Source organism: Phodopus roborovskii, unplaced genomic scaffold, assembly GCF_943737965.1.
Source record: "Phodopus roborovskii unplaced genomic scaffold, PHOROB, whole genome shotgun sequence".
Classification (NCBI taxonomy): Eukaryota; Metazoa; Chordata; class Mammalia; order Rodentia; family Cricetidae; genus Phodopus; species Phodopus roborovskii.
In genome coordinates, this window is record NW_026126410.1 from 16,260,912 (window position 1) to 16,275,864 (window position 14,953).

At 38.8% G+C, this 14,953-nt stretch overlaps 1 protein-coding gene across 1 annotated transcript in view; it reads right to left on the reverse strand.

The window, feature by feature from the left end:
* The window catches only part of Ghr (growth hormone receptor), a 222,419-nt gene that overhangs the window by 60,835 nt on the left and 146,631 nt on the right, over positions 1–14,953 (reverse strand). The window contains exon 3 of the mRNA XM_051182481.1: positions 748–813. Within this exon, the coding sequence (XP_051038438.1) occupies positions 748–813 (66 nt within the window). The remainder of the gene's footprint in view (positions 1–747; positions 814–14,953) is intronic.

Consider the following 14,953-nt stretch of genomic DNA (forward strand, 5'->3'; position numbering starts at 1 on the left):
ATTCTCCTTGTCTCCTAGCCATACCTATCTTCCTGCCTCCATTGACCAAAAACATCATTTTATTCATCAATCAATAAGAGAAATATATATAGAGAAGGACACCCTCCATCAACTTCCTATCCCTCTCTCTACAGTCCTCCAAACCTCTATGGTGAGCTAGTGGTTAGCTCTGCCCTCTGACTCCAAGCAAGCTTTATTTGGTGTGTGTGTGTGTTTGTGTGTGTGTGTGTAAATTATTGGAATGACTTACAATGTATCTATAGTTCAACTAATCCAACAATGACTAAGGGGGATGTGTGGTTAAATTTAAGAGAGAATAAATAGCTCATATGAAGGTAGTATTTTGAGGTATAAGCAAATTTGCTTGGAGAGACAAATTCTGTTTTGTCAATGCAAGAATTACATAATACTTCCAAATAACAATAACAATGTTTAAAAGGGATTTGTAAAACATAGCAGTTTTCTAAATTCAACAAATTACTGTTGATCTACTCTCGATCCTTTTCTCTCTGTAAGCTTGGCCACACTTAACCTATAAACCTAAGCAAAACAGAAAAACAAAGAAGGAACTTTATAGGAAAATTAAAAAGTAAATCCTGAAAAAATACTTTTTCCTTATAAAATTTTAATTCTGTCACTTTTTTTTTTCTGTTACCAATATTCCAAGTAGAGAAAGGATAGTAGCTTGAATTATACTAACACATGGAAACCATCAGTGCAAGTTAGTAAAATGACAGAAATTCTTACGTGTCCCCAGGCTTGGATTAATTCTTTGCAGAATTGGGGGAACTCTGCCAAGAGTAGCTGGTTTAACTGGAAAAGAAAGAGAAGAAAATCATTAGTCAACAACATAGAAACACCATCTGTTGTGACCCTATTAGAGTACCACTTTTGGATAACCAGATCCCATACAAAAAATCCCATTAAAATTGTATCTGTGCACTAAAAAAGAGCTTGTGAAGACAGAGCAATTGTTAGCCTTATGGTTGCCATCACTTCTGGTCCCAAGCCCAGGCATAATAGAAAACAATGACAACAGTTCCACCATCTATCATTTGAGTCCAAACTCAGGCAAATCTCTTTGAGTTTGAGACCAACCTGGTCTACAAGAGTGAGTTCCAACAAAAAAAAATATTAGTTTTTCAAGCACTTCATACTTTCTCTTCTAAGAGGTTCAGTGTGGCTGGATTTATGTTGAGGTCTTTGATCCATTTGGACTTGAGTTTTGTGCATAGGTCTATCTGCAGTCTTCTACACACCATCATCCTGTTGTGCCAGCACCATTTGTTGAAGATGATTTCCTCCTCCCATTGTATTCTTTTAGCTGTTTTGTCAAAAATCAGGTGTCCATAGGTGTGTGGGTTTATATCAGGATTTACTATTCCATTCCATTGGTCTACCTGTCTATTTTTGTGCCAATACCATGCTGTTTTCAGAACTATAGCTCTGTAGTAGAGCTTTAAAGTCAGGGATGGTGATGCCTCCTGAAGTTCTTTTATTATACAGGGTTACTTTGGCTATCCTGGGTCTTTTGTTTTTTCCATATAAAGTCGATTATTATCCTTTCAAGACCAGTGAAGAATTGTGGTGGGATTTTAATGAGGATTGCATTGAATCTGTAGATTGCTTGTGGCAAGATTGCCATTTTTACTATATTAATCCTACCTATCCAAGAGCATGGGATATCTTTCCATTTTCTGGTATCTCCTTTAATTTCTTTCTTTAAAGTCACAAAGTTTTTATTATATAGGTCTTTCACTTGTTTGGTAAGTGTTACCCCAAGAATCTTTATGTTGTTTGTGGCTATTGTAAAGGGTGATATTTCTCTGATTTCTTTCTCAGCCTCTTTCTTGTCTGAATAAAGTAGGGCTACTGATTATTTTGAGTTTATCTTGTATCCTGCTAGTTTGCTGAAGGTGTTTATTAGCTGTAGGAGTTCCCTGGTAGATTTTATTGGGTCACGTATGTAACAAATTAGTATAGGAGACTGCTTCCTGAACATAACTCCAGGAGCACAGACACTGAGATCAACAATTAATAAATGAGACCTCCTCAAACTTAGAAGCTTCTATAAGGCAAAGGACACAGTGGACAAGACCAAACAGCAGCCCACAGACTGGGAAAAGATTTTCACCAATCCTACATCTGACAAAGGTCTGATCTCCAAAATATACAAAGAACTCAAGAAACTAGTCAACAAAACACCAAATAACCCTATTTTAAAAATGGGGTACAGAACTGAAAAAGGCTGAAAGACACTTAAAGTGTTCAACATCTTTAGCTATCAGGGAAATGCAAATCAAAACAACTTTGAGATACCATCTTACTCCTGCCAGAATGGCTAAAATTAGAAACACCAATGACGACTCATGCTGGAGAGGATGTGGAGAAAGAGGAACACTCCTCCACTGCTTGTGGGAGTGCAAACTTGTAAAGCCATTTTGGAGATCAGTATGGCAGTTCTTGAGGAAAATGGGAATTAGGTTACCACAGGACCCGGCAATCCCCCTCTTAGGCATATACTGAAATGATCTATATCCATGCAACAAAGTCATCTGCTCAACTATGTTCATAGCAGCATTATTTGTAATAGCAAGAACCTGGAAGCAACTTAGATGCCCCTCAACTGAAGAATGGATAAAGAAGATGTGGCACATCTACACAATGAAATACTACTCTGCAGAAAAAAAAAATAATGGAATCTTGAAATTCACAGGCCAAATGGATGGCACTAGAAGAAACCATCCTGAAGTGGTAACCCAGTTTCACAAAGAGGAACAGTATGTACTCACTCATATATGGATTTTAGACCTAGAGCAAAGGACCACCAGCCTATAATTCACACCACCAGAGGAACTAGGATACAAGGTGTATTTTAAGAGATTCATATAAAGTCTGTCACAGAAGGGGGGAAGGGACAAGTACTCCAGAGCACATGGGAAGTGGGGGGGGGCAGTGAATGGAGAGAGAAGTAGGAGAACGAGAAGGGGAGGAGAGGAAAGCAAGTGCGACTAGGGAGATTGAGCCAGGGTAGGAATAGAAGACAGGAGAGGAAGATAGAGACAGATATATATATATATATATATATATATATATATATATATCGAGAGAGAGAGAGAGAGAGAGAGAGAGAGAGAGAGAGAGAGAGAAAGAATAGACATAAAAGAGGGAGCCATTATTGGTTTGAAGAGAAATCTGAACCTAAAGAAAGGTATAGAGACCTACAAGACTGCCGCCAACTAACAATTTGAGCAACCGTGGAAAGGCTACCATAAATGCCCTTCCCGGATAGTGAGATCAACAACTAACTTATCCACCATCATGGAGCCTTCATCTAGTACCTGTTGGAAACAGAAGCAAACACCCATAACTAAACACTGAGTAGAACTACAATCCAGATGCAGAGGGAGAGGACAAGACCAGGTTGCAGAAACACATAAAGACAACTTACCTGAACAAGGAGGAGCTAATGGGCCCCCAGACTGATAGCTGGGAAGCCAGCATGGAACTGACTCAGACCCCCTGAATATGGATCTCAGCTAGAAGGATTGAGCAGTCTAAGGGACCTCAGACAGTGGAACCAGGATGTATTCCTGGTGCACAAAAGGGCCTTGTGGACACATTCCCCCATGGAGGGATACTCCCTTAACCTAGAGAGAGGTGAGAAGTTCTAGTCCCTACTTCAAATGACCTGACAGATTTACATGACCCCACCTGGATGGCATTGCCCTACATGTGGAATTGGGGTGGGGAGTGTGGTCAGGGTGCATGTGAGGGGGCAGAGAGGGTAAGAGGGAGGGAGAGTCGGAGGGAGAGGGAACTGGGTTGACATGTAAAAAAAATAAATATTATTTTTTGAAATAATAAATCATGAACATTCCTAGGCACTGGAGAAGGATTAAGGGGAAGTGCAAAGTTAAAAATGGAGACACTGGAGTTCTCTGATCGAAAATAATGGGCAGTAAATCCATTACTACAATGCATCTAGGAACAGGATGTGTGGAAAGTCGGCAAAAATGGAACATGATTGGTAATGTTCCCTTTCCAGCTGGGTTGCTTTGCAAATGACCCAGCTAGAAAAGGACCAAACTGCTGCCTGGTCTTGGTGGAAAATGGTGTAATAGGAGTGGATAGATCATCTCTCATTACCAGCAGAATACATCAACCACTGCCAGGGAATAAATTCGTGAATAAATAAAAGCCAGGGAAACAATTAGTGATACAGCTAAGTTGACATTTAATCTTCTTACTGTATTTTAACAAATAAATTCTTATAATATTTATAGTACTCAATTAGTCCTTTTATAGGTTATTGAGTTTACTGGTGGGTGGTGATTTCCTCTTTTAGTGTGGAAGCTGGCATAGGAAAAATCAATGCTACAGAACTGGCTTTGTGTGTGTGTGTGTGTGTGTGTGTGTGTGTGTTATCCAAAGCCTCTTGGAAGGAGGAAGGGACTAGTGGCTAAGCTGATCATTAATGGGCACTAGTTTAATAAATGCAGCCAAAACAATATGGCACTCACAAAAAATTTAATGTCTGAGTTCAGGACGCTTCAGTTAGCCGACAACCTGGAGATGCTTAGAGGATGTGGGGGCTTCCTTAGAGGACACGGGGAATTCTTCAGCCCTACCTCAAGTTCTTCATAGGCTACAGTTTGGATGTGAATTGTCCTCCAAGGGCCCAAGTCTTAAAGCTTTGCTCCTCAGCCTGACACTACTCGGAGGTGTTGGGAACTTGAGAGCTGAGGTGAGCTGGGAGATCTTCCCATCACTGGGAAAGGGTGGTTTTAGAATGGACAGTGGATCCTTAGCCTTTTCTCAGATCTGAGGTAAACTAGCTTCTCAGCACATTGCTGCTAATGTGTCCTCCATTTCATAGGCCCCAAAGCAGTGAGACCAACTAATTGTGGTGTAAAAACCTGTATGAGTCAAAATAAAACTTTTTCTCTTTATAAATTGATTACTTCAGGTGTTTGCTATGGTAGCAGAAGATTACCGATACAACACCTCATCACCTATATCCTTTGTGACAATTGATCGTCTCTGAATTCTGTGAACTAGTGTAGCAAACTCTATAAATCTAATCAATGAGTCACAGGAACTATCATTTTTATGGGAACTAACATTTTAGCTGAAAATTCTTTCAAAACTATAGTATATTTATAATCTCAAGCTAAGAAATCATTCATTATGTTACACACAGTTGTTACCTGAAGTGGAACATGGTTTCATGGGATTGAGTGATCAATCTATGGGATGTGATAGTACCTTCAGGAAGGCAGCATGAGAATGGAATTGAACTATAGGATGGTTCCTCTCCCCTAAGTCAGACACATCATGTTTGTTTTCCCTGTATCCTCTGAGAAAACTGATAATGTTGTCTTACTGCTCAATAGAAGGCCACACACTGAGAATTTTGTCTTTCATAAAACACAGGAAAGAAAAAGTAAAAAAGATGAAATGGGCAGTCCACTCCCATCCCTCTGAATTTCTGGAAGTCTAATCCACCTGCTTTTTGAGGTACTTTCTGTTAAATGTTTTCATGGTCTCTCATCAGTTATCTGACTGGAGCCATTGTGTCTGTTAAAAACAATATACTATCTAGTAGATAGAGTTAAGGCTTTCCATCAAACACAGAATTCTAATATGTGTAGAATTTTGGGGGGCTATCTGGGCATTATCACTGAAAATACTAAAAAGAAAGGTTTGGAGTTTTCCAAAACTTTTGAACAGTTATTATATTTTAAATTGCATGCCTATTGGTTTTCAAATTTTGTATTTACTCTTGAAATTTTAAATTCTTTTCATTTATTGAAGGTGATTTACTCCCATGAGTGCTTGTGACAAATGATTAAAATAAAATCAGGTAATATATATTTCCTAGAATAAATAATGTACTACACAACTATTTTTAAATATAAGAGAAATCAATAATTGTATTTTATGAAAATATCATTAAGTATAGTTGGTGCTTCATAACTATATATACTTCATAACTGAAGTATATTATTATTGATTTTAATTAATAATTTGGGCTAGTTTCAGCACCATCAATTCCTTTTCTTAAACCAGTACATATTGTTTCATTATCTGTTACCTCAAACTTAGCACAAAGGTATTTTTTAGATTTACCTACATGTATGTATGTGCACCACATGTGTGCCTGGTGCCCACAGAGGTCAGAAGAAGGTACTGGATCCTCTAGATGGAGTTGTGGATGGCTATTATCCAATGTGGGTGCTGGGAACTTAACCCTGGTGCTCTACAAGAATAACACATACTCTTAACTGCTGAGCCATCCTCCAAAGTATTAGTTTAAGCAGATTTAAATAATTAATATACCTGAAACAAATATAATAAACAGCATGTACGAATCAAGGTGAGTACACACTTAGTGCCAGGAAGCCATGCATAAAAACTATTTTTCACAACTTTTGGTTATTCATTGCTTTTGAAAGGGCTGGTATAAGTAACTCCATCTTGTTGGTTTGAGAAAGGGTCTCATGATGAAGCCTAGGCTGGGACAACACCTTGGCCAGGACTTTTAGATGTACATATCTCTGGTCTTCTATTTAAAGTTTAATCTCACTTCAGGACCCTCAAAGATGGACTTGGGAATTATGTGAATCTCTTTGCCCTTCTTAGCAATATGGTCACACCGACTAACTCTCCTTTTATTGCATTCCACTAAATAGATAGATAAACGGATAGATAAAAAAATAAATGTTCTCCAACTGTAAGTTACATGTTTTATTTATAATTATTCACTATTTAATTAGATAGCTTAAAGGGGAGAATATTAAGTTAATAAGAGAGAAAAGAGAGAAGGAGAGTGTGAGAGAGTACCTACACCTATGGAATTATTCAGCATTTGTCTCAATATTCAATTTGAAATTGAGGAAAGGGACACCAGTGTCCATTTCTTAGGTTAGCAGCAATGTTGACAAGTTTTCCTAGAATGATGTCTGGGATGAAATGTACAGGTCAGTTCTGAGACCACAAGTAGAGTTGGAGCCAAATTGCTGTTCTGGAAAATCTTGGGGAGCCTTGGATTCCCTGATTTCTCACAGAGACAACTCAGTCAACACACTTTATAGCGTGCAATGAATCAAGACATTAAAAAAACCAAGTGACAGTCTAGTGGAAAGACCACACTAATACCAGTGCCAAGCTGATGCTGGTTACAAATGTACCACACAACATGCTGCCCTAGTAAATGGAAGTGTCACAGTCACTCATCAGTTTTAATTAGTGTCAGAGTCATGTACCCAGTGTCTCTGAATTCTGACCAGTAAGGGGAAGGCAAACAAAGGAAGAGCATAAGAAGAGACCACAACTCTGACAGCAATAACAATTAACAAGGCCACCACACAGTGGTTTTGCTTATGATCTGCAGGGATTTCATTTATTATCTAACCCAAAGGGATCAATAACCACTTTATATGGACCTTTAGATGCTGGGATTTTTAAAGTGAAGGAGCTAGCTATAGCCCTGGCCTCAGCAAATCCATGGTTGTTTTCTTTTTTTTCTCTTTTCTTTTTCTTTTTTCTTCCTTCCTTCCTTGTTTCCTTCTTTCCTCCCTCTCTCCCTCTCTCTCTCCCCCATCTCTCTCCCTGACTCCATCTCTCCCTGCCTCCCTCCCTCCATCCCTTCCTTCCTCTTGCAGGAATCTGTAAAAGGAGTGGTGAATGACTGGGGGAGCAACATGGTACTTTCCTAACAAGTTTCTTGAGGAAAATGATTCTATGATAGAGTTGACAAGTTTAGGACAATAAGCTATGGTGAAGATGGACAAATGCAACCGAGTCAAGAACACTACTTCAAAAATGTGCTGTAACAAGACATAACCTACATATACAGAACTGTGATGCACTGGTGTGGATTGAACACAAGATAAGATATGTTGTATTGAGGATGAAATTAGGCACACCTTGGCATGAACTTGCCAGAAGATATTTTAGTTCTGCAAACATTATGGACCTACTTATTTCTCATGCTTTGAGGTGGTGTGCCTTCTGTTGGACTTGTTCAAGAACAGATTCCTACTAGAAGATCCTATTGTAGTATAAACTTCTCTATTGGACTTTCTTAGCTTAGCTTGTACTTTCTAAATGAAGCATGTGGACCTTAGTTTATGCCTGTAAAACAGGGGTCTGTCTGTTTACATATAAGGGGTCAAACTAGTGCCTATATACAAATAATTCTCAAGTAATTAATAAATGTTAGTCTTCCTGTTATCATGCTGTCATTTATGAATAGGCACTGCCTTCACGGTGGAATATGCCTTTTCCCAAGGACAATTTGGCATTGCCTTTCTATTGGAACCTGAAGAGTTATGGTCCTTCATTCAGGACAGTATGTGGTCATAAGCCCAAGCACTCTGCTTCCATATTCCCACAGCCTACATGTAGATAGTCAATTTCCCTTTCCTAAAGGACTCTGGGAATGTAGTATCTGGGAGTATAGGATAGAAATTCATCTAGGTGAGCAATTCAATGTGAAACTAAACACACTTAATCCTAGTACTCCAATTCTAGTATTATTAAGGGAGCAAAAGTGGAAAGATTAATGTTCTGGCAAATACTGTAATTCTGCACTTGTGTAAGAATGGCAGTTATAACCAGTTCCTAATGAATGGTGGAGACACAAGTCAGAAAAACACAGTACTTCATGTGATAACACTTTTACACAATGATGGAAGGCTATGCATGCAAAATAGGACACAGAGCACCTACTACAAAGTAAGCTTGGGTAATGAGAACTATTGCATTACTGCTAAAATATGTTAATGACAATGATAATGATGATGCTGTAACTGTTATGAAATGCTCATCTCAAGATGTCCTTTGAGAGGGTTTGTTTCCTCCCTTGGGCAGCTTGATTACCCTCCTTCCTACAGCTGTGGATACTGCATTTCCATCCCTAGCTGCCATGGCTTATTTGCTTGTATTCAAGGGTACATGATGCATTACTTAGGGTAAGTATTAATGATTTAATTTTTATGAGCAGTTAGGAGCACAGGAGATGGTCCCTAGTAGAGCAATGCAATTTGCAAAACTACAAATGCTTCAAACATCTGTGTGGGGCCACAAGGGAATTCAACATCTTAGAAGTAGAATCTCCATTTGGAAACTTTCAAATTTGTTGAGGACTTTTCTATTTTGATGAAGCCTATTTATTCTTGATAATAGTCTATAAAGATTTTCCTTTTTAGATCTCAAACTTGGAAACCCTCCAGACCCCACCTGCCTTTCTTTTCTTCTTTGTCAAATTATAACCTCCATTGCCAATGAGTATTTTTCTCCTTCCAGTTTACTCTTGCGAAAGGCTCAATGTCAAGGTCACTGTCTGGATCATGTTTCAAACCATCTTGAAGTCCCTGAAGGGTTGGTGTGATGGAAATATTAAAAGTACAATGCTCTATTTAAGTTCCAAATTTATAATATGCTTAAAATGCACTTAGGCACCATACCAGGCATTTTAAAAAAGTTTTCCCCACTTAACTCTCATAACAACCCTCCGAAGAGGTATTATAAGTTACACATGCTAAGTGAGGGATTTTATCTGAGTTATTTAACTAAGGAAGTTAAATAGCTTGTCTTAAGCTATCTAGCAATTATAGATTTGAGCTTATATATGAATGGGAACTAGACACCAATTTTACTTACTCCAAGTTTCCCAAACTTGCCAAGTCATCAAGATGTCTATGGCATTTATTACATTTATAGTCTAAGGCCCTTATTTATAGAATCCCTGAGGTACCAGTTAGTGAGGATATCACAAATCCCTATGAATATGTTTATAATTTCCTCCCAGTCTCCATTTCAGGGAAATCTTGTGACAAGATGCATATGGGAAATTCTTCAAGCTCATCCTCTGGGTCCAGTTTTAGGGTTTCCCTCTGATATGCCCCACCAATGCTCACTGGAAGGAATGTGATGAATTAGTGGAGAGACTTTTATGAATGCTTCAGACATTTTAGAAATCACACTGCTCGGACCAGGTTGATGAAGTTGGTTTATGAGAAGCCAGGTAAGGTATGTGGTACCCTCTGAGCCAGGTCTCCTTTCTATCAGTAACAGCAATTGGTACTAGGTATATTCTATGCCCTAATACAATTACCCTCTTGGTCCATTGGCACCCCAAATTCCACCATGGTTTAAGCCAGAATTTCTTCCTTTTTGTGGCTCATTAAATTAAATTCCTATCCATAGTTTCTCTGAATTAAAGTGCATTATCTTCTATTTATTCATTAAGACTATTGGCAGCTCTAAAGAAGTCTGTGTTATCTGGGCCTTTTATAAAAACAGTATTACATCTCTGCCTCTCCACAAAGCTGCATGTCTCTTTTGTACTCAGAGAGTGAACCACAGGGCCCATTGTATGAGACAAAGAGTTAAACAAAGCAAAGAGGCAGGCTTGAAGTGTTTTCATACCAAAAAAAAAAAAAAAAAAAAAAAAAAGCTAGATAGCCAGACACAATATAAGACATTTGGAGGAGAACCAGAGTAGAGAAAAGAAGCATATACTTGCATACACCCCTGGCACTTGCTTTGTTTTATGTGTATTCTGTGACTAGCTAGACTGGCAGGTAACCAGTATTCAGACCTTCATTTTCCTGGGATTTATCTCTGGCAGAAAGGGACCAATGGGGGAGTTTCCTGTCTAACTTCAAGCATTGAGTATTCCCTTCCCTGTCTTTAGTGCTCTGCTTGGGGAGTTCACAACTATACTCCTGATACAGTGTCTGCATAAACCCAGGACATCTGCTTGCAATCAAAGACAGACACTGGAGTCTGATCAACTACAGCTTCTTGCATTACAAGGTATAATTAATTTTGAAAAGCACACTGTTGTTGGTGTGCGTGTGTATTACTCAAGGAAAATGAAGAGGAACCACTTTACATTAGAGAAATGTCAAGGAGACTTTGCAGAAGAGGCTGTGGGCTAGCTGAGACCCAGCACTCATTTTCCTTGTGAAAAACCCCTGACTTTCCCTTCCCATGGCTAATAAGAGCTGGGGAGCATCCTACCCAGCTGTCCCATCTCCAAAGCTGCTTTTCATTATGAAGAGCAGCGGGGGTGTGAACCCCAGGCCACAAGCAACAAGCAATGAGGTATGCCATGTCATAGCAGGAATCTGGATCAATCACAGCAGTGCTAAAAGCAACAGACAGAATCACAAGTTGGCACTGAGTCAAGATCAACCCCTGGAAGGAAAGGACAGGCAGTGAAATACTATCAGAAAAACAAACCAAGAGAACATTACCAAGTCAGACTGAAGTGTGTGGAGGGTAAAAATGTCTTTCTTTTTAATGTTGTCTGTGATACTTTTAATACATGTTAATTCATCCACTGAAAACAGCAGAGAAAGGCTGATTTAATTAAGCGGAAACCTCAGCTAATTAAGCTGGTGACTCATGGAGCTTGGCTCTTCCCAGCTCTGTGTTCAGTGACATGTCTTTAACATGAAGTTATCCAGAGTGGGAATATTTACACTATGAAAATTGGAAAAAGATGAATGTTAGGGTTCATTCTGTTGAATGCTATGTATGTTCCACCTACCTTTTAGTATCAGTATGAATATCTACCTTTTCTTCTAAGAAGAATTGTTTATTTGTTTCAGTTAGAATATAATCTCTTCACTCTTTATATTTCCACAACACTTAAAACATTATGTGGACCATGGCATTTGCTATTTCTTATACCTCTCAGAGACTGAAGGTGAGGACTGTGTCTCATGTGTCTCCTCCTCATTTCATCTTTCGTTTGTCATAGCATCTGCACAATTCTTTAAGTAGTGTGAGTGTTTAGGACATGGTTACAAATTTATTGGGTGTCTCAGTTTTGGGACAAGTTGTGAGGCATTATGGCTTTGTTAGTGTCCTGAATTCACCATCTATTTTAGGGTCTCTGAAGTCTTAACCTACACAAAAAAGAAATTATTTCAAGTTCATCATTAGCTCTTGTAACAAATTTGGATCATGAACAGTCAAATCTGGTGCAAAGTGAGCATATTTCAACTAGCTTTCATGATATTTCAATCTATGCTAATGTCCCAGGCCTTCAAAGTGAAGGGAAGAAAGAGCAAAACTGGGTTGCTTAACTGTCTTGGCAATGAATGCATTCCCCTTAGAGTAGTGGACTTAAAACACGGAGGTGATGGATTCTTGTTTGTTTGCAGTGGCAACTCTCAGTTTCCGGGAAATGATTGACAAGTTAGTGGATCTCCTTGTTCAGACCCAGTGACATGCAGAAGCCCAGCTTGTCACGGGTGTCTTAATGAAGAATATACTTTGGCGAAGGTTTTGAGGTGTGTCTTTCTCCCTCTGGGCACAGCCATCTTTCATAAATAGGTTGGTCTGGATTGCTGACACTCTGCCTCTGGCTTCTAGCCTCTGCTTGTCAATTTCTATCAAGAAGTTCTTGAACAAGCTCCTGTTCCCTTGGGAAATAGATACTTCTGAGCTAGAGAAAGTAGTTTGGAGTTAATATTGCTGTGTGGGACAATAGTCTGTCAGCCTCTGTCCCCAGATTCTGGAGACACCATGGTAGAGAGCAGATGGGAGAAACAAACAGGTATATAATATAATTCCAGGTTGGAATTCAGAATAGCAACACATTGACAAAAATCCCACCACAGTCTGGTAATGAGCCACATATATTTTTTGAAATGACATTCCAGGCCAAAGAACAAATATATAGGTCCTGAAATAGATTTGGGGAGTAGCAGAGGGTTGTGTGGCAGGAGCAGAGGGGTTGCGGGGAGGACAGTACTTGTGGTTTCAGAGATGCCAGAGGCAAGATCTACTTGCAGCCAGAAGAAGGCTTTGTGAACCACTAAATACATCATAGCCCATGAAGGGGACCTCGGTGAGATAGAACTCAGACACACCCCCACAGTGATGTGACCATCCTGCTTCAGCCCTTTACTAGCAGCTGTGAAATGGGAGCTGCTGGGAATGAATCTCAAGGCCATGTGGTTTATGGTTTTAATTAAGCCCTTTTATGCTGGAGCACTTTGTTTGGGATATAGACATGGTGCAGTGGAGCATGTTTGTCCAATGTATATTTACTGAATACCTAGTAGGAACAAAGGGAATGAGTAGATTAACACAGATCCCAAGACACTCTTTTCTCTGTTTTGCTAAAAGTATTCTTAGATCCAGAACAAGGAATTCAGTTGCTGTGCAGCACATTCCTGGTTTTAGGTCATTGCCTACCTTCTAGTATCTAACCTGCTTTCTCTAGAGTTGGAAGATCATAGATAATTCTCATTTATGGAGGAGAGTTAATGACTGAGAAAATGAAATGAATGTCCTTAGCTGAAGTCTGGGCACATGCTGATTCTGGTACCACAAATGAATGCTATTATGGGCTGTGCCGTTTACTGACTGTATGAGTGTTGTCCTGTATTGTAGCTTGCATTGTTTAATCTGCATGTGCTTATATTCTTACACTCTAAATTGTATTTCAGCCTGTTGAAAGACCCATACTTTAGCCTTTCTGACCCCACACACAGTATATCAATCAAAATTTATAATACAATGACTATTCAACATTTTATTCTATATCCTCTTTTAAAATTAATATCTCTTATCTTATCCTATATTATATTATCACTTGTAAAGAAAATACCTCAGTGGGAATGTTCTATTTCATGTGTAGGGCTATTTTGCCTACATGTTTGTCTCTCATATATATATATATATATATATATATATATATATATATATGTATTATGTGTATGGTGTATGTCTGGCACCTGAAGTGGCCAAAAGAGGGGTTGGATCCCCACAGCTGGTGTTACAGGCAGTTGTTAGCAACCATATGCATGCTGGGAACAGGACCTGTGTCTTCTAGAACAACTAGTGTCCTTAACCCCGAGCTATCTCTCTAGCCCCAGTGTGAACATTTTCTAGATCTGTCACATTTGTAGCAAAATGGTAGAAACCTTTAATAGTGACTCTTTCAAACAATTAAAACATTTTACACTCATTTTTGAATGCTAAATTTTTAGAAAGAAATTGTTGAATTCTGCTTTATGGCTAACAGGGAAGTGACATCTATATCTTCTTGTAGTAGAAAATGGAAACTCTGTTCAAAGTGAGTGGTAGGTCATGGTCTACTAGGAGAATGTATCTGGGCCTGATATGACAATGTTTGTTTGTTTTGTTTTTAACTTGGCCTTTTCCTTTTTGCACTTTCGGGCATCCTTTATGGTATTGTGCCTTAAAATCAAAACTAACTATATTAACGATTAAAATTAAAATCGAAATAGTCAATCTGACCACAAACTATCATTTAAGTGTGAAATAATACTCGGCATTTTTTTTTTCTTTTTAGGCCATTTTCTTCCTGGAAGGAGTATATTAAATAGAAAAGTAGTTATACATCTTTGCAGCTCTAAGGCAGACAAGATTTTAAAATATGAGATTTGTTTTTCTTGTTTGAATTACATTTAATTTGTTGATGATATGTTATGAACAAAATCAAAAGATTTATTGATAATCCATATGTGGCTGGCTTCTCTAGCCATCAGTGCCTGGCACAGTATGTCTTTGTGTCAGCCCAAAGGGGCACACTGTCCATAGACTTTTGGCAGGACAAGGACAGCGTATAGCTTTAAATGTTCCCTGGTTCAATGAGGGAAAAGAAGCAGCTAGCCAAGCTCAGAACAGAGTTTTCATTGTACTGAGGCCAGAAGGTGAAGGAGAACGTGAATGGTGAGGGGGAACTCCTGAGAAACTTGTATCCTGCTGGACTTTCTGGTGAATGCAAGCTTAAAAGACATACAAAGACGGCTTTGGTTAGAGGAGTAAAGGGTGACTTAGGATCTCTATAATTTAAATTTAGGGTATGTATATGTATTTCATGGTTGCAGTTAATATCACTGAAGAGCAACTAAAATAATATGTAGGAATAGTCAAACCCCAACTGTGTCATATTTCT